The sequence below is a fragment of the Neoarius graeffei genome, chromosome 10, assembly GCF_027579695.1.
Source record: "Neoarius graeffei isolate fNeoGra1 chromosome 10, fNeoGra1.pri, whole genome shotgun sequence".
Lineage (NCBI taxonomy): Eukaryota > Metazoa > Chordata > Actinopteri > Siluriformes > Ariidae > Neoarius > Neoarius graeffei.
Window position 1 is genome coordinate 25,397,437 of NC_083578.1, and position 19,603 is coordinate 25,417,039.

Sequence of the window (19,603 nt, forward strand, 5' to 3'; positions counted from 1 at the left end):
ATAGAACATAGACAACATCTCAAATGTCGAAAGTGAGACATTTTGAAATTTCATGCCAAATATTGGCTCATTTGAAATTTCATGACGGCAACACATCTTAAAAAAGTTGGGACAGGGGCAATAAGAGGCTGGAAAAGTTAAAGGTACAAAAAAAGGAACAGCTGGAGGACCAAAATGCAACTCATTAGGTCAATTGGCAATAGGCCATTAACATGACTGGGTATAAAAAGAGCATCTTGGAGTGGCAGCGGCTCTCAGAAGTAAAGACGGGAAGAGGATCACCAATCCCCCTAATTCTGCGCCGACAAATAGTGGAGCAATATCAGAAAGGAGTTCGACAGTGTAAAATTGCAAAGAGTTTGAACATATCATCATCTACAGTGCATAATATCATCAAAAGATTCAGAGAATCTGGAAGAATCTCTGTGTCTAAGGGTCAAGGCCGGAAAACCATACTGGGTGCCCGTGATCTTCGGGCCCTTAGATGCCACTGCATCACATACAGGCATGCTTCTGTATTGGAAATCACAAAATGGGCTCAGGAATATTTCCAGAGAACATTATCTGTGAACACAAGTCACCGTGCCATCCGCCATTGCCAGCTAAAACTCTATAGTTCAAAGAAGAAGCCGTATCTAAACATGATCCAGAAGCGCAGACGTCTTCTCTGGGCCAAGGCTCATTTAAAATGGACTGTGGCAAAGTGGAAAACTGTTCTGTGGTCAGACGAATCAAAATTTGAAGTTCTTTATGGAAATCAGGGACGCCGTGTCATTTGGACTAAAGAGGAGAAGGACGACCCGAGTTGTTATCAGCACTCAGTTCAGAAGCCTGCATCTCTGATGGTATGGGGTTGCATTAGTGCGTGTGGCATGGGCAGCTTACACATCTGGAAAGACACCATCAATGCTGAAAGGTATATCCAGGTTCTAGAGCAACATATGCTCCCATCCAGACGGCGTCTCTTTCAGGGAAGGAAGACCTTGCATTTTCCAACATGACAATGCCAAACCACATACTGCATCAATTACAGCATCATGGCTGCGTAGAAGAAGGGTCCGGGTACTGAACTGGCCAGCCTTCAGTCCAGATCTTTCACCCATAGAAAACATTTGACGCATCATAAAACGGAAGATACGACAAAAAAGACCTAAGACAGTTGAGCAACTAGAATCCTACATTAGACAAGAATGGGTTAACATTCCTATCCCTAAACTTGAGCAACTTGTCTCCTCAGTCCCCAGACGTTTACAGACTGTTGTAAAGAGAAAAGGGGATGTCTCACCGTGGTAAACATGGCCTTGTTCCAACTTTTTTGAGACGTGTTGTTGTCATGAAATTTAAAATCACCTAATTTTTCTCTTTAAATGATACATTTTCTCAGTTTAAACATTTGATATGTCATCTATGTTCTATTCTGAATAAAATATGGAATTTTGAAACTTCCACATCATTGCATTCCGTTTTTATTTACAATTTGTACTTTGTCCCAACTTTTTTGGAATCAAGGTTGTACGTTACGGATAAGGGTTAGGCTTGAAGGAGGAATTGGAACAGGTCCTGCCTCGGCCCCCTGGACTTTTGGTTCTGCAGTGAGGACTATCTGAATAACAACATGTTATGAAGTAGATTTATTTCTACCCCAGATTTAGACTGCAATTACGGTCAACTACACTGGTTGAAACACGCCATGGAGTTATCTCACATGAGATTAAGCAAGCCTCGTCAAGTCAAAGCACAAATTACAGGACGGGATAAATAGCAGAAACTCGTGTGTGATGAGAGCCCACACTATAAGGCTCAACTATCATGGTTTCATCGACAGAGAATGCTGGTGATTTTTGTGCTTATCTCTGCTTTGAACATCAGTGTTAAATAGAATGAAGAAAGTCGTTAAATCTGAGCGGTGTGGTGGATATCAATAAATAAGGTTGCTTTATTGCCTGCGTTTAAGGGCTGTTTCTCTGGCGTTTTATGAGCTTTGTGCCTTTATCAGATCCCACTGGTGTAGCTTTGTGCCAATTTCCTCCTTTTTCAAACATGAAGTGAGGAAGGGAGTGGGAGACTGAGAGATGGAGTGATGGAAAGAACAGGTTATGTTGCTACAGTGGAAATCCAGTGCTGTGAAAAAGTATTTCACCCCCTGCTTCTTCTGTTCTTGCTTATTTGTCACATTTAACTGTTTTAGGTCATCCAATTAAGTCTAATACAAGATAATGTAAGTAAACACAAAACACAGCTTTTAAATGATCATTCCATTTATCAAAAGTAAAGGGTTAATCAAAAGCTGTATCACCCATGTGAAAAAGTAATGGTCCCCTTCAATCTTATAACTGGTTGGGCCACCCTTGGCTTCAACAACCGCAATTAAACGTTTGCGATAACTTGCAATGAGTCTTTTACATCACCGTGGAGGAATTTTTGCCCACTCTTCTTTGCAGAATTGTTTCAATTCTGCCACATTGGAGGGTTTTCGAGCATGAACTGCCCATTTAAGGTCTTGCCACAGCATCTCAATTGGATTCAAGTCAGGACTTTGACTAGGCCACTCTAAAACCTTCATTTTATTTATTTTGCGCCATTCAGATGTGAACTTGCTTGTGCGCTTCGGATCATTGTCCTGCTGCATAACCCAGCTGCGCTTGAGCTTTGGGTCACGAACTGATGGACGGATGGACATTCTCCTTCAGGATTTTCTGGTAGAAAGCAGAATTCATGGTTCCATCAGTTATGGCAAGTCGTCCAGGTCCTGAAGCAGAAATGGAGCCCCAGACCATCACACGACCACCACTGTGTTTGACTGTTGGTATGATGTTCTTATTTTGGAATGCTGTGTTCGCCTTACGCCAGATGTACTGGGACCCATGTCTTCCACAAAGTTCTATTTTTGACTGCTTAGTCCACAGAATATTATCCCAAAAGTCTTGGGGGTCGTCAAGATGCTTTTTGGCAAATGTGAAACGAGCCTTTGTATTCTTTTTGGTCAGCAGTGGTTTGCACCTTGCAACTCTCCCATGGATGCCATTTTTGCCCACTGCCTTCCTTATTGTAGAATCATGAACACTGTCCTTAACTGAGGCAATTGAGGCCTGCAGTTCTTTAGATGTTCATTGGAGTTCTTTTGTGATCTCCTGGATCAGTCATCGAATCATAAGTTACATTTATATAACCTCTTTCTCAAACTCAAGGTCGCTTTACATAGGTCAAAGAAAGCAGAACACAAACAAAAAAAGTTGCTAAAGAGTGGTAAGTTTATGTAGTCGTAGAGGAGAAGTGTTCATGAAACTGAAAGGTTTTGAGATGAGATTTGAAGGAAGGAAGGGAAGAGCAGTCATGGAGGGAATTCCAGAGCTTGGGGGCCATGGCGCTGAAGGACTTGCCACCCAGGGTAAGGAGGAGCACAGATGTAAGTTATGGAGGGCTTTGAAGGTGAATAGTAGGATTTTCTACTTAATACGGGATAGAACAGGTAGCCAGTGAAGCTGAGAAGGAATAGGGGTGATACGAGCAGATCGTTTGGTATGGGTGAGGAGTCTCGTTGCAAAGTTCTGAATGTATTGTAGTCTTTGAAGGGATTTAGTAGGGAGGCCAACGAGAAGGGAGTTACAATAATCTAGGCGGGACATAATGAAGGAGTGGGCCAAAGTTTGAGCATCACTAGTGGAAAGAAAGGGGTGAAGGTGGGCAGTGTTCCAGAGGTGGAAGAAAGCAGTCTTGGTGAGGGATTTAATGTGGGGATCAAAGTTGAGTGAAGAGTCAAGTAATAGTCCAAGGTTTCTGACAACAGGTGAAGATTTAACAAGTGCGCCGTCTATGTTAAGACTAAAGCTAGAAGATATGGACGATGGAGATTTGGGGCCGATAAGCTGTTTTATCTGTGTTAAGTTTTAGAATATTATTCTGCATCCAGAACTTTAGGTCTGATAGACAGTCACTGAGGGAACTTAACTTATTCCGGTAGGTGACAGACGTTTTCTCAGAGGAGGGAAGAGGAATGGTAGCATGGAAACTGCATACAATGAGCTTATGATCAGAGATGTCACTTAGACCAGTGGAACAAAACCGGTCAAGAGCGTGACCTTGATTATGGGTGGGGAAGTCAACATGCTGTATCAGGTTAAAACAATCCAAAACAGAAATGAACTCCGAGGTGTAAGAACATTTGGTATCAGCATGGATGTTAGTCACCAAGCATAATTACAGCAGGACAGAGAGGTGAGATAACTAAAGAGTTCATTCAGTTCAGACAAAAAAGCGCTCTTGGTTGAATTTTGGAAGGATCGCCACTGTTCTACGTTTTTTCCATTTGTAGATAACGGCTCTCGCTGAGGTTCACTGGCGTCTCGGAGCCTTGGCAATAGCTTTGTAACCTTTTTCAGATCGATAGATTTCAATTATTTTGTTGTGCATCCGTTCTTGTAACTCTTTACTTCGAGGCATCTTTTTAAGATCTTTTAGCCTACTTCACATTGCCAGCCTGGTTCTATTTATGCGCTATTTAAATTGAACAGATCTGGCAGTAATCATGCCTGGGTGTGGCTCGTGAAGTTGAACCCAATTATCAATTAAATTTGGTTAATTGGTTGAGGGGGTAATTACTTTTTCACATTGGGCCAGGTAGGGTTGGGTAACGTTTTTCCATCAATAAATGGAATCATCATTTGAAAATTGCATTTTGTATTTCCTTGGGCTATCTTTTGTCTAATATTAAAATTAGTTTGCTGACAAACATTTAAGCATGACAAATATATAAAAATGGAACAAATCAGGAAGGGGCAAATACTTTTTCACAGCACTGTACACATCCCTGTTAAAATCACAAGTTTTGTGATTTTTTTTATATATATAATATTAGTGCTGTCAAAAATGTCGCGTTATTAACGCGTTAACTTGACTCAATTTTAACGGCGATAATTTTTTTTATTGCGAGATTAACGCTCTGTGACATGATGCCACGCCCCGCACAGCCAGAGTCCTCTGCCCTCCCCTGAAGAGCCACGGTGCTCGGCTTAGGTTTCGTTTTCCCATCTGCGGCTCCAGTCCCACTTTGCAGTGGCTGTGACAAGACGTGTTATGCTCTGCAATAAAACAAACAAACAAAAAAACTTTGGTACAACCAGTGTTCGAACTATGCCAATATTTTCGGGGGGTCCCTTTTTTTCCCTTGGGGGGGGTGCTTGCGCTTGTCTCAGAGCACGGATCTCCATCGCGCGCTCACTTCGGATATGTAAATGCTTCCCGTTACACACGATTGCTATGTCAATAAACATCATTTTGCCAATATTTTAGAGACCCCCCAACATTTCCCAAATCATGTTTTCAAGGGATCTCATGTCTGTTTCAGGGGATCTCGGATCCCCCGAGTACCCCGTAGTTCGAACGGTGAGCAAGCCCATTCACTTTTTTATGCTGATAAGAGAATTACAATGGTTTTTCATGTGACAAAAATGTGCGATTAAATTGCGATTAATCGCGAGTTAACTATGACAGTCGCGACATTAATCGCGATTAAATATTTTAATTGCTTGACAGCACTAATATATAATATAAAAATATAATATAAAAAGAAACCAAGATAACACACATCAGATCTTTTTCCACGTATGTTCAAAAGTAATTATCATACATCTGTCATCAATGAAGTGATTGTGATTAACCCCAAATAAAGATCAGCTGTTTCTGTTGGATTTTCTCGACTTGTTCTTGTTTTCAGCCAACTTCTGAAGCCATGCTCTGCATCATGCGATGCCACAAAACCCGCAAGGCTTTATTAGACAGCTGAAGATGAAAAATGTTCCCTTCCTGTACAATAATAACCCAAAGCACCTGTGCAATGCCTTGAAGGTTGTGCACAGGAGATCCCCTCACAATCTGATAGAAGAGTGGAACAAAAATAGTCAAATCAGGATGTGCCAAGTTGTTAGACTCTTACCCAAAAAGCAGAGTGCTGTATTACAAGCAAAAGAACTTTGCTTTCACAAAGTATTAATTAAGGGACATGCACAGATATGCAACTGGGTCATTGTATGTTTTTAATTTGTTTCTCAATTTGATTTTCTTGGCAGCTATGTTACATTAATGATGATCTGACGTGAGGTATCTTGATTTCATTTTTTACACCACAAAAATCTTTTAAGTCTACAGTTCCATAAGGAACTTTGCAGCTAATAACATTGTTGGAGTCGAATCACTAAACCTCGAGTCCGAGTCCAGTCTCGAGTCCCCAGTGTTCAAGTCCGAGAACAAGACTCCAACCGCACCATTTGACGGTGGCTGTTGCTGCCTTTATGTGAAAGTGTCTCTGCTACCGTGTTGGACGAACGTTGCTGCTCGACTGCCCCATTTTAGTTCAGAGGCTACAGATAAAAAGCTTGTTCATCGCTCAGCAAGCCCCGCCCACTATCAACAGGGCAAATAACGTGCGAGAGGGTTAACACTAGCTAGTTCATCGCTCAGTAAGCAAGCCCCGCTATCGACAGAGCAATGAACATAGCGTTTCACTTCCTTCTCTGGGTGGAGTCTCGCCAAATGACGACTGAAGTTCGAGGTTGTCCCCATCGTCTCCTCGATAGTTCTTGTACATATGGAACCCATAGCGATGCATTATTTTATTTTTTTTCCTCCACTGCACGAGAAGTCTGTATAAGCAAAGCGGACAATCCTAGGGGCTTCTCTCCAGGCATTTTAGCGCCATTAACGTTAGTTTGTTCCTGAACAGATGAATGTGCATTCTCTTGCACAAAATTTGTATAAAAATTCATGTAGATATAAATATCTTATGCCAAATTATTATGGCATATTACAAAAAATAAAGAAAAAACCCGCGTCCTCGTCTCCAATTTACAAGTCTGAATGCAGTTAATGTACGAGTCAGTGTCATCAATGCTCAAGTCCAAGTCAAGTCACGAGTCCTTAAAATTAGGGCACGAGTTGGACTCGAGTCCTGGACTCAAGTACTACAAGCCTGGCTAATGAAATGTTTTTGAGGAATGACTGTTCAAATGTGTTTGTCCTGTTCACCAGCTGTGCTTATGCATCCTGATCCTGACATCAGGCCCCTCAGTGTCCACCACTCACACCATCATTCTGGGAATTGGTGTCGGCTGGGCAATAATCACTTTTGTGACTGGAGCCATTTCTGTAAGTAACTATAAATCAGATGTTTCACAAGATTTCTGAGTTTCTCTGTTCGAAATGCAATTGTTAGCTGATAAGTAAATTCTGCATGCTACGGTAAGGATTATTCTAAACTGTGGTGGTCTGCAGACCTCCAAGAGACCCTGGAAATCCCTGTGCTCTGTGTTATCTACTGAATGCACTCATTTGTTCACAAGAGGCTTAGTTCTAGTTTCTGCTTCTGCACGTGAACTAGAGTATAATGAATGATCACAGGGAAGCGACTAGCATTCTTTTAGTGTTGTTAACGTAGAAGAAGCGATATTCAATATTTCACTTGTTACATTATTTACTCCTGCAGCCAGTTGGTAAATCTTTTCTCCACATAATGGCACTTAATCGTCAAACTTGAAATGCCATCTGAACAAACCTGTGTCTGATTCATAAAACTGTCTACAGAAGTGTGTGTTTTTTTTTGTTTTGTTTTTTTGTTTTTAGTAAAGATATTTATTGTCGGCGGCACGGTGGTGTAGTGGTTAGCGCTGTCGCCTCACAGCAAGAAGGTCCTGGGTTCGAGCCCCGGGGCCGGCGAGGGCCTTTCTGTGCGGAGTTTGCATGTTCTCCCCGTGTCCGCGTGGGTTTCCTCCGGGTGCTCCGGTTTCCCCCACAGTCCAAAGACATGCAGGTTAGGTTAACTGGTGACTCTAAATTGACCGTAGGTGTGAATGTGAGTGTGAATGGTTGTCTGTGTCTATGTGTCAGCCCTGTGATGACCTGGCGACTTGTCCAGGGTGTACCCCGCCTTTCGCCCATAGTCAGCTGGGATAGGCTCCAGCTTGCCTGCGACCCTGTAGAAGGATAAAGCGGCTAGAGATAATGAGATGAGAATGAGATGAGATATTTATTGTCCAAAATTCAACTGCTTTCCAGTCTAGATGAACCAAGTTTCCATCATGAACAACTCCTAGAAAACGCCAAATGAAACAAGAAACACTGCCATGCGGACTACTAAAATTAATAAAAATCACACATTTAGTGTTGATATATAAAAATTTCTGAAATAACTTCAGAACACGGTGGTGTAGTGGTTAGCACCATTGCTTCACCACGAGAAGGTCCGGGTTCGAGCCCCGTGGCCAGCGAGGGCCTTTCTGTGCAGAGTTTGCATGTTCTCCCCGTGTCCGCGTGGGTTTCCTCTGGGTGCTCCGGTTTCCCCCACAGTCCAAAGACATGCAGGTTAGGTTAACTGGTGACTCTAAATTGACCGTAGGTGTGAATGTGAGTGTGAATGGTTGTCTGTGTCTATGTGTCAGCCCTGTGATGACCTGGCAACTTGTCCAGGGTGTACCCCGCCTTTCGCCCGTAGTCAGCTGGGATAGGCTCCAGCTTGCTTGCGACCCTGTAGAACAGGATAAAGCGGCTAGAGATAATGAGATGAGAACTTCAAAACACATTCAATTATATCCAAGGTATTCAAGGTATGTAGCTTCAGCTTCAAGGCGATTCTTGTAGGCAGTTGCTCCAATTGCTGATGAATGAGTTGATGAAGATCCATGCCTGTTCATTCACATTTACAAATTGCATATGTAACTGGGATGATCAGTGTTAATGTTATTACGTATTGAATACTAATCTGTTCACTGTACTAGTGTTGTAGTCAAGACCACTGAAACAGAGACCAAGTCATGACCAAGACCAGAGTGTATCGAGACCGAGACAAGACCAAGACTTTGAGGGGTTGAAATCAAGTCAAGACCAAAACCAAAGCAGGGCAAGACAGTCAAGACCAGGACCAGACCAGTGGGTAGGGAGGGGTGACGGGCGTTAAAGGTAGACTGCCTTTCAAATTTTTCAAGTGTAGGTCATAAAAAGAATTTTCCCCGACACCCAATTATTTTTTGTTTAGTGGACCGAAAGCTACTGAATTTGAATCACAGACTTCCAATTTTATTAGTTTCCTTTTTAATAGAACAAGTAATGAATTTAGGGCCACATGGCCCTAAATTCTCCACTATTTTTTCCTGCTTCACCATGACCCAATTCAAGATACTACGTCATGCATCACATGGTGGGCTTTCCTTGTTCGCGCAAGGCATTGTGGGATACAAATTTGAAACAGGAGAGAAAAATGGAGGACGCGAGTGTGTGAATGAAACTGGAAAAACCGACTACAGTAACGGAAAGCGAGAAGAAAAGACGTTATGTTGCGAAGGAAAGGAAACGCAGGACCAAACTAATAAATATTGACAGTCAGCGAGCACCTCGGTGTGATCAGCTGTTTGTTTAGCGACAGAATGATGGAACTGTCAGTGCACAGTCAAAGGTAAACCTGTAGATGGCAGTAATGCAACACTGTGGATGTCGTAAAACCCAGAAGAAGAAGAAGGTGAACCTGTGCATGTGCACATGGACTTCCTGTGTCTGCTTGATTGTGCGAAGTGAGCGATTTCATGCACGTTATTTGCTAGGGAATCTCCTCAAATTAAAGAGCTTCCCAGCCACAGAATGGCCTGACATTTTTTGAGATTGTGAAATCGAAAGGCTGTCTAGCTTTAACAGGAAGAAAAATTGAGTCACGTTATTGGTTGCATTTGAAGCAGGGATTTTTACATCTAATCACAGTAGCGATGTAAACAAATCAGACAATGCACAGGCAATTTGGTGAAATCCTCACAGTTGTGGTTTTGACCCGTCTTGAAATAAAATCCCGAGTCCTCCATGTCTGAGACTGAGACAAGACAAAGTAGAAATGTGGTTGATTCCAAGACCAAGACCTTCAAAAAGTGGTCTTGAGACCAGTCTCAAGTACTACAACACTACACTGTACTCAGAGATGTCCACAAGCGGTTTTCTCCGCCTACACAGACGGTTTGCGCCGGCTACTCGATCCCTAAAAAAAAAAAATATAAAAACTCGCCTTTCAATGTTCAAGCGATTTTATATCGTCTCCGCTGCCCATAATTTGCTGCAAATCCAATTATTTCACCACAAAATTGTCTGATTCAGGTCTAGCATGGCCAGAAGCGATGCCATATTTGTTGATCTCTTCTCACACTCCAATTGGCTGAGCCGGACCACGTGACCATGCCGTAGCGTATGTAGTTATGTTACAGAGCCAGACAGCGTACTACAGAGGGTAACTGAGAAAGCCAAGCACACAAACATCTGGAGGGAAATTTCATGCATATTTTGCAAGTATTTTACAGGGAAGTAGTTAGTAATTTATTAGCTGAGAATGCACCAGAAGGCATGTCAATTTCAAAATTTTCTGGCACAGCATGCCTCCAGACCCTCCTTGCATTAGTTTGCCAACGGCGCACTGTAAATTCCAAAAACACCTACTACTGGTTTTTAGCCGGCTACTTCAGATTTTCTGGAGAACACTGGTACGATAAATATTTGTTTGTTTTTGTAAACTGCAAATAAAGGCTTTTTTTTTTTTTTTAAAGGTTGTTAAATGGGTAAGCTCAAATTTGCACACACCCGAGCCAGACATGGATTTGATTCTCTAAATATGGCAATAATCCAAATCAATACATAACTAAATGACGGAAAAGCTCATTTTATGATCTGATTAGACTATACACAACTTTGATGAATAAGGCCCATTATTGCTCTCGCTATATTATTACTGGTACATCACTGTCATCTCAAATTCAGTTAGCATTTACTTTTCATCTCTTTTTAAGGTTTTAAAAGAAGTGAAGCCACTCGTCTGGATTTTTGTCCTCCAGAACTTACCTGAGCTGGCTTATTTCATTTACTTGCTATACACGGTAAGTCTGGAAACACCCATTTATTTACGGTCTTGTTTACATCCTGGACATCATTCTGTTAAAGACTGCATATCCGTGCATATTGTCCAACCGCAGCTACAACAGAAAATACATCTTTGTAGAAGTGTGTGGACAGTCAAAAAACCCATTTTTCTTTCCTCGTAGATCATTTCTGAGTGGGGCCAGAGTGAAACATACATACTGGAGGCTGCGTCTATAACGGGCTGTGTGATCTCAGTGTTCATCAAATGTGTGCTGTTCTGGGGTTTGTTCCGTCTGTACCGCTGCTTCGGCCAGGGTCTGCGGGAGAGAAGTAAGGGCTCCTTTGCTTGTTTTCCAAAGAAAGAAAACTCCTCAGTGAAAACACATTTTGTGTCATTTTGTTTTCCTGAAATGCAGGATGATTTTTGAAAAAAGTGCTTCATTCATTTATGCCGTTATCGACTCAGCCAGTCATGTGGCAACAAAGCAACGTATAAAATCATTCGCGATTGAAATGATTGAACATTACCTGGTCCAATCTTTAGCTGTCCAGTTTTCATGAGCCTGTGCCCACTGTGAAACGGTTTTCTGGTCAACAAGGTTGTAAAGAGTGGTTGTCCGCTGGAACCATTCTGACCATTCTCAGCAGTTTCTGGTGTCAATAAATGTTGCTCTATGTTTTCTATGGGTGAAAGATCTGGACTGCAGGCTGGCCAGTTCAGTACCCGGACCCTTCTTCTAAGCAGCCATGATGCTGTAATTGATGCAGTATGTGGTTTGGCATTGTCATGTTGGAAAATGCAAGGTCTTCCCTGAAAGAGACGTCGTCTGGATGGGAGCATATGTTGCTCTAGAACCTGGATGTACCTTTCAGCATTGATGGTGTCTTTCCAGATGTGTAAGCTGCCCATGCCACACGCACTAATGCAACCCCATACCATCAGAGATGCAGGCTTCTGAACTGAGCGCTGATAACAACTCGGGTCGTCCTTCTCCTCTTTAGTCCGAATGACACGGCGTCCCTGATTTCCATAAAGAACTTCAAATTTTGATTCGTCTGACCACAGAACAATTTTCCACTTTGCCACAGTCCATTTTAAATGAGCCTTGGCCCAGAGAAGACGTCTGCGCTTCTGGATCATGTTTAGATACGGCTTCTTCTTTGAACTATAGAGTTTTAGCTGGCAACGGCGGATGGCACGGTGACTTGTGTTCACAGATAATGTTCTCTGGAAATATTCCTGAGCCCATTTTGTGATTTTCCAATACAGAAGCATGCCTGTATGTGATGCAGTGCCGTCTAAGGGCCCGAAGACCACGGGCACCCAGTATGGTTTTCCGGCCTTGACCCTTACGCACAGAGATTCTTCCAAATTCTCTGAATCTTTTGATGATATTATGCACTGTAGATGATGATATGTTCAAACTCTTTGCAATTTTACACTGTCGAACTCCTTTCTGATATTGCTCCACTATTTGTCGGTGCAGAATTAGGGGGATTGGTGATCCTCTTCCCGTCTTTACTTCTGAGAGCCGCTGCCACTCCAAGATGCTCTTTTTATACCCAGTCATGTTAATGACCTATTGCCAATTGACTTAATGAGTTGCAATTTGGTCCTCCAGCTGTGCCCTTTTTTGTACCTTTAACTTTTCCAGCCTCTTATTGCCCCTGTCCCAACTTTTTTGAGATGTGTTGCTGTCATGAAATTTCAAATGAGCCAATATTTGGCATGAAATTTCAAAATGTCTCACTTTCGACATTTGATATGTTGTCTATGTTCTATTGTGAATACAATATCAGTTTTTGAGATTTGTAAATTATTGCATTCCGTTTTTATTTACAATTTGTACTTTGTCCCAACTTTTTTGGAATCGGGGTTGTACAACCCCATTTCCAAAAAAAAGTTGGGGCGCTGTGTAAAATGTAAATAAAAACTGAAGGCTATGAATTGCAAATCATGGAAACCCTATATCTCATTCAAAATAGCACAAAGACAACATATCAAATTTTGAAACTGAGAAACCTTATCTATTTTTCAAAAACCAATGCTAATTTTGAATTTAGTGCCAGCAGCATGTTTCAAAAAAGTTGGGACGGAGGCAACAAAAGACTGGAAAAGTTGTGTAATGTTTAAAAACCCCCCAAAACTAATTAGGTTAATTGGCGACAGGTCAGGAACATGATTAGGTATAGAAAGAGCATCCCAGAGAGGCTGAGTCTCTCCAAAGTAAAGATGGGGAGGCAGGGCCCTCTCAATTTGGCCTTGTGCCCTTGGAAAAAAAATATCTGCCGTAAGGCCACAGTGGCCTTGATGCCCTGCGGTTTTGTAGTCTGCCTCGTGACTGCCAATAGGCTTTAACATCACCTGTGTCTGTTGAGAAAAAAATACATCTTTTGATGACATTCTGGATTCTTATTGGGCAACTCATCAATGGTGGATCGGACTCGAGCCTGGCATGAACCGCTGCGACGTACTATAATGACACCAGTCTATCACCAGCCAACCAGGAGACTTAATCAAACGCATCCCCCGCCCACTTGTGTCCGCGTCTGAGACGTTGAATTTTCACAGAAGGAGGGAAGAAGTTGACTGAGGGAAGACTGTGATAAATTAACGAACGAATAAGATAGGAATTTAAGCATATAGGGCTTAAGTTTGTTACCGTTAAATAAGCATTGCTTGTACAGTAACATGTCGTTACAACGTTGGCCCACTTTTAACGTCCCGAGTACCGACTGTAGCCGCTAACAAATGCTAATTAGCTTGCTGTCAAAAGTGCAAAGACCTTAAATTGCTCTGTGTAAATTAGAAAATGGCGCAACTTCCTCTGTAGCCGTCAACTCAACTTGTCTTGAGTTTTGAGCCGATCACAACAGGGCAGCACTGTGGCCTGAGGTAAAACATGATAGTTTAAGTTTATTTAAATTACAAAAATGAGTACACCCAATGACTGTCTCATATACTCTTCATATGCTCATACTGTTTAAGTAATGCAATAAAACTAATCTTTAAAAGTGGTATTTACTCAAACTGTTTGCATAGAATGAACTTTGGGGTTAACAATGTAATAGTGTTGCAGTGTTCTGCAAATTTGCAATTTAATATTTCAGATCTCGAGTCATGAAAGTGCTATTTTAAAAAATAAAAGGCCAGAAATGTTTTCTTTGTCGTCTATTTAGTTCATTCTATTTCCTCAATAATTTTCCTTGATTGAGAAATCGGTCTGGGCTCTTATGGGTTAATCAGTAGCCTGCATGCTCGTATATGTTCCATTTACAGTCAAACATTTTGATGGACTCCAGGCTCAGTTTTGATCAATCAAAAATCTGTGTAGTAGTACAGTCTGAAGATGCTCTTGCACATTCGGTGTCAATTGAACAAAAATTATGGGAGGATATAGGTTTAATAAGTTTTACAATTTTTGAAGTGAGTGATGGATTGATGAGTTTCGATGTCTTCAATATTTTCTTATCTTCAGACATAATAGTGTAGATGTTTCTTTACCTGCTTGATAGTTTCGACTGAGACTCCAGTCTTCCTCAGAAGAGTCATTAGTCCTTAAATTAAATTCATTATAGACGTGAACTTAAAATCATTGTTTTATTTTATGGCCTTCATGCCCTCAAAAAATTGACAGCACAAAAGGCCAAGTGGAGGGGAGGGGTTCACTGCTCTGTGAAAGACTGCGTGGGCAAACAGTGCAACAATTTCAGAATAGCATTCCTCAATGTAAAATTGCAAAAAAAAATTGGGGGATCAAATCATATGGTACACTAAAAGATTCAGAGAATCTGGAGAAATCTCTGTATGCAAGGAAACAGGCCGAAGGCCAACAGTGGATGCTCGAGATCTTCAGGCCCTCAGGTGACACTGCATTAAAAATGGACACAATTCTGTCGTGGAAATTGCTGCATGGCTCCAGAAGGAGCGTCAAGGAACATGTGACAGGAGTTGTCTAATTAGGTGAGAAAAAACAAAATATTCTGACTTGCTAGGCTTTTTGTCGGGGTGTCATGGGGCGTCACAGAGGTCACGTTGCTGTTTTTCACACAAGTCCTGTTCGTCCTTCTCAAGGTTCATGTTCAGGCCCGATGCTGGAAATTTTGTCTGATCTTGGCATCAAATGTTTCATATTTTAGATTCTTCAAAGTAGCCACAGTTTACCTTCATGACGCTTTACACACTATTACCATTATCTTAACCAGCTTCATGAGGTAGTCACCTGGAATGCTTTTCAATTAACAGGTGTGCATCATCAAAAGTTAATTAGTGCAATTTCTTGCCTTCTTAATGTGTTTGAGATCAAACAGTAAATAGTAAAATACAGTAAATAGCCAGGCGGCACGGTGGTGTAGTGGTTAGCGCTGTCGCCTCACAGCAAGAAGGTCCGGGTTCGAGCCCCGGGGCCGGCGAGGGCCTTTCTGTGTGGAGTTTGCATGTTCTCCCCGTGTCCGCGTGGGTTTCCTCCGGGTGCTCCGGTTTCCCCCACAGTCCAAAGACATGCAGGTTAGGTTAACTGGTGACTCTAAATTGACCGTAGGTGTGAATGTGAGTGTGAATGGTTGTCTGTGTCTATGTGTCAGCCCTGTGATGACCTGGCGACTTGTCCAGGGTGTACCCCGCCTTTCGCCCGTAGTCAGCTGGGATAGGCTCCAGCTTGCCTGTGACCCTGTAGAACAGGATAAAGCGGCTACAGATAATGAGATGAGATAAACATGAAAATTTCTGTTGTTGAGAAGTTTGAGGTCCATTTGCAGGTTTATAACACTTCATTCTTTGTAATTATGATTTACAGCAGGGTACACAGTACAAGTGAATCATGCACAACAGCATTGCTGGGATTTTTAACCAATGTGTACACTTACTGGCTGTGTACAGTATATTTACTCGGTACATCTACAACCCCAAATCAGAAAAAAAAGTTGCGATGGTATAGGAAATCCAAATAAGCAAAGAAAGCAGCGATTTATAAATTTACCTTGACTTGTATTTCATAGCGGACAGTATGAACCCAAGATTTTTAATGTTTTGTCTAGTCAACTTCATTTCATTTGTCATACATCCATTCCTGTGTTATTATCCTGAAAGATAATGCTTTCCATTCTGGCGCATTCCCTTCTTCTTTCTTTTAATCTATTCTTTTCTACAAATTAAAAATAACGTGTAGCATTTTGTCATACTCTTTCCTACATTTTCAAAATGCTTCCGTTCTCTCATAACATACAGTACTCCATTATATCGCTCAAATGTCTATCCTATTTTCTTTTTTTTTTGTCATGTTCTGTTCTGTGAACATGCATTCTATTTCTCTATGTTCTATCTTAATATATACTAATTTGTCATATTCTATTCTCTCCTAAGTTATCCTTCTCTATCCTATTCTATTCTCTATTTCTATCCAGAATGCATTATACTGTCATTCTTAGTCCTGGGTATGATTTTAAACTGCAACCGGTAGGGAGTCTCAGGTCCGGGAGGACTTGAGTATTGGGGAAAGTGGAGTTACCCCTGAACCACCATTGCTCCCAGGTCCACTCTGACCCAGAATGGTAGCACCTGCCTGGGTTCCAGCTATGGGTTAAATAATGCAATCACCAATAAGGTGCTGGCAGCAGGGTGCTTTTTGGTGCAGTGTGGCAGATGAACCCAACAGGGTCAATGGCACACCATCTGATGGCATGCGGAAGAACCACTCAAATGGCCAACGGATGGAATCACCCGGCAAGTCAGTTGTCACTGTGGGGCAACTTCCGTACCTGTCAGGCCTGTGGCGCTTTTGTGCACCACTTGGCATCAGGTCTGGAGGTCCAGAGAGACAACATGATGGAGGCACGGCATCATTTGTCTTACCTTACTGTGCAAGGTGCTTCATTAGGAAAGGAACTCTGGTGCGGGCCTCGCGGTCCATCTCCGTTTCTGTGCATCCTAATGAAGCAGTCATCATCACTAGCAATAGACAGCTGCCACCGCCAACGATTCCTGTATTTCAGGCCTGTAACACATTCCAAAAAAATTTGGCATGGGGATAATTTAGGGCTAATAATGAGGTAAAACAATTAAATAGTGATGTGATTTGAAACAGGTGATGGCAACAGGTGATTGTAATCATGGATTTGTCTAAGACATGAAAGCTGTGTGCTCTGGACCAAAGATGAAAACGTATCATCCACACTGTTACCAGCAACAAGTCCAAAAGCCAGGGTCTGTCATGGTATGGAGTTGTGTCAGTGCCCTTGGCAAAGGTAACTTGCATCTCTGTGATGGCAGCATTAATGCAGAAAAGTACACAGATTTTAGAGCAACATATGCTGCCTTCAAGACGACATCTTTCCAGGGAGATTTCAACAAGACCATGCAAAACCACATTCTGCACATGTTACAAAGGCATGGCTGTGGAAGAAGAGGGCGCCTGTCTTATCTGTCCCCTATAGAGAATGTGTGGCGAATTTTGAAAAGAAAAATATGACCACGACCCTGTACTGCTGCACACCATTAAGACCTGTTTACAGGAAGAATGGGACAAAACAACACCTGAAACGCTTCATCACTTGGTGTCTTCAGTCCATAAACATATTTTAAGTGTTGTGAGAAGAAATGGCAATATTACAAAGTGGTAAATGCTTTACGATCCCAACTTTTTTTGAAATGTGTTGCAAGAATCGAAATTGAAAAGTTTATTTTGGGAAAAAAAAATCATGAGGCAAAACATCAAATAACGTGCTGTTGTATTGTTTTGTGTGCAATACAGGTCAAAGATTATTTACAAATCATTTTCAGTTTTAATTTTGATTTCGACATACCATCCTAACTTTTTCTGATTTGGGCTTGTACCTTGGTGGTCATCTTATACAATACAGCTAATTTTTTCCATACACTCTTGATCAGTGTCTTGATTGGTGTGGACGTGCAAAGACTGCGTCTGGAAAGACCAAACAATTTATATCTTATCGACATTCGGCTCCCTGAGACAGCACCGGCCTCGGTTCAGGCCGTTGCTGAGGCAACATTTCCCCCTGAAGGTCACTGCCGGGAGACACTCTCGCATTCCTTCTCTAACTTTCCGCAGTCGCCATTTTTACCCCCAGTGTGACAAGCGGGTGCGTGACCAACGCCTTCATGGCTGCAGGAGCGGACGGCTGCTTGCTTGCGCTGGATTACCTCCTCCGCTCCCCCCCCCTTACCCCTACCCCTGATTCCCCCCCTCAAGTCCCGTGTTTAAAGTGCACTTGTGTTGTTGTGTGCTTATGTGCAAAGTTTTTTTAAATGTTCCCACACTGTACTCCTGATAGGAGCATAGTTGGGGGGGGGGGGGTGTCTTTTTTTCCTCATCTCTCATGTTGTTTCCTTTTTATCTTCATCCCTGTCTTCCTGTCCTGTCTACCCTATGTCAATTGTATGTTGTATATGTACGGACAGGTTGACGGCTAATTTCGCTGGTACATGTGACTAGTGACAATAAAAGGCATCATCATCATTTTGTCCACAGGACTGTTGACAGCTACAGTATATGTTTATGGTTGTCAGGCTTTTCTCAACCGAGCAGTGACGAAGAACTGTTTAAGGGCACTTTAACACCTTTTTGGCAGTCTGAAGCAGAGCCAAATGGATAACTTTCGTTTGTTTGATCTTTGGTTTGGATTGGTTTCACGCTTCACATAATTAAATGAGCCAAAAAGGGAAAAAAACTGCCTGAGGGAAGTCTAGGCCTACAAAACATGTTTTCAGATGGTGGTTTGATTGCAGTGGGAAAGAGATTTGACTCTGACTCAGCTCAACTGTCGGAAGTGAAGTAAACAGGCAGGGTAGTTTGTGTTGCATCAATGCCGGTTGCTAAACTAACCTGCAAGGAGCAAACCGAGTCAACGGACACGTGGTGTTTAGTGTGTACTGTGTCTTAAGTATGTGATTATATTTGTCTCTCTTTCTCGCCATTCTCTTTAAAGTGTTTGCTACAAACGTGCACTAAGGATCAGTGTGAAGAAGACCAGCATGAAAAACTCTGCACAGCTGACCAACACGTCACATAAGCAGCTTCATCAACTGGAAGAAGATGCCTGTCAATCAATTTATATAAAGATCTACAGTGAACCAACACTGCCATTTAACTTACTTCAGAGTCTCATAAATCCAGCTCTTGCTCTAAACTCCTTAAAAGAATACAAATACCCAGAGGGTTTCAAAGGATAAGTTTTTGTTTGTTTGTTTGTTTGTTTTTTATATTTGGACATTGAAATGCCAAGTTAATCATGTCGTGAGTGGACAGTTTGTTAGTTCATTTTTACGTTTGTTTTTTTTATATGCTTTAAAACATAGGCTTTGTAAATATTTTAATTATTTTATTCATTCACTTCTATTGTTTACAATATTTCCTTTAAATGTCATTTTAAGTTTGGATACATACAGTGGTGTTTAAGTCTGTGAACCCTTTAGAATTTTCTATATTTCTGCATAAATATGACCTAAAACATCATCAGATTTTCACACAAGTCCTAAAAGTAGATAAAGAGAACCCAGTTAAACAAATCTGTGAGTGGCAAAAGTATGTGAACCTTTGCTTTCAGTATCTGGTGTGACCCCCTTGTGCAGCAATAACTGCAACTGAACGTTTGTGGTAACTGTTGATCAGTCCTGCACACCGGCTTGGAGGAATTTTAGCCCATTCCTCCGTACAGAACAGCTTCAACTCCGGGATGTTGGTGGGTTTCCTCACATGAACTGTTCGCTTCA

At 41.8% G+C, this 19,603-nt stretch overlaps 1 protein-coding gene across 2 annotated transcripts in view; it reads left to right on the forward strand.

Annotated features, from left to right (window-relative positions):
- The window catches only part of LOC132892985 (uncharacterized), a 40,978-nt gene extending 21,659 nt beyond the window's left edge, over window positions 1-19,319 (forward strand). The window contains exons 6-9 of one of the 2 annotated variants that reach the window (XM_060931619.1): window positions 7,024-7,140; window positions 10,806-10,892; window positions 11,058-11,205; window positions 18,820-19,317. In XM_060931619.1, coding sequence (XP_060787602.1) covers window positions 7,024-7,140; window positions 10,806-10,892; window positions 11,058-11,205; window positions 18,820-18,842 — 375 coding nt within the window. In that variant the 3' untranslated portion in view covers window positions 18,843-19,317. Of the gene's footprint in view, window positions 1-7,023; window positions 7,141-10,805; window positions 10,893-11,057; window positions 11,206-18,819 lie in introns of both variants that reach the window. The other variant, XM_060931620.1, reaches the window with a different exon arrangement.
- Window positions 19,320-19,603: the final 284 nt, after the last annotated feature.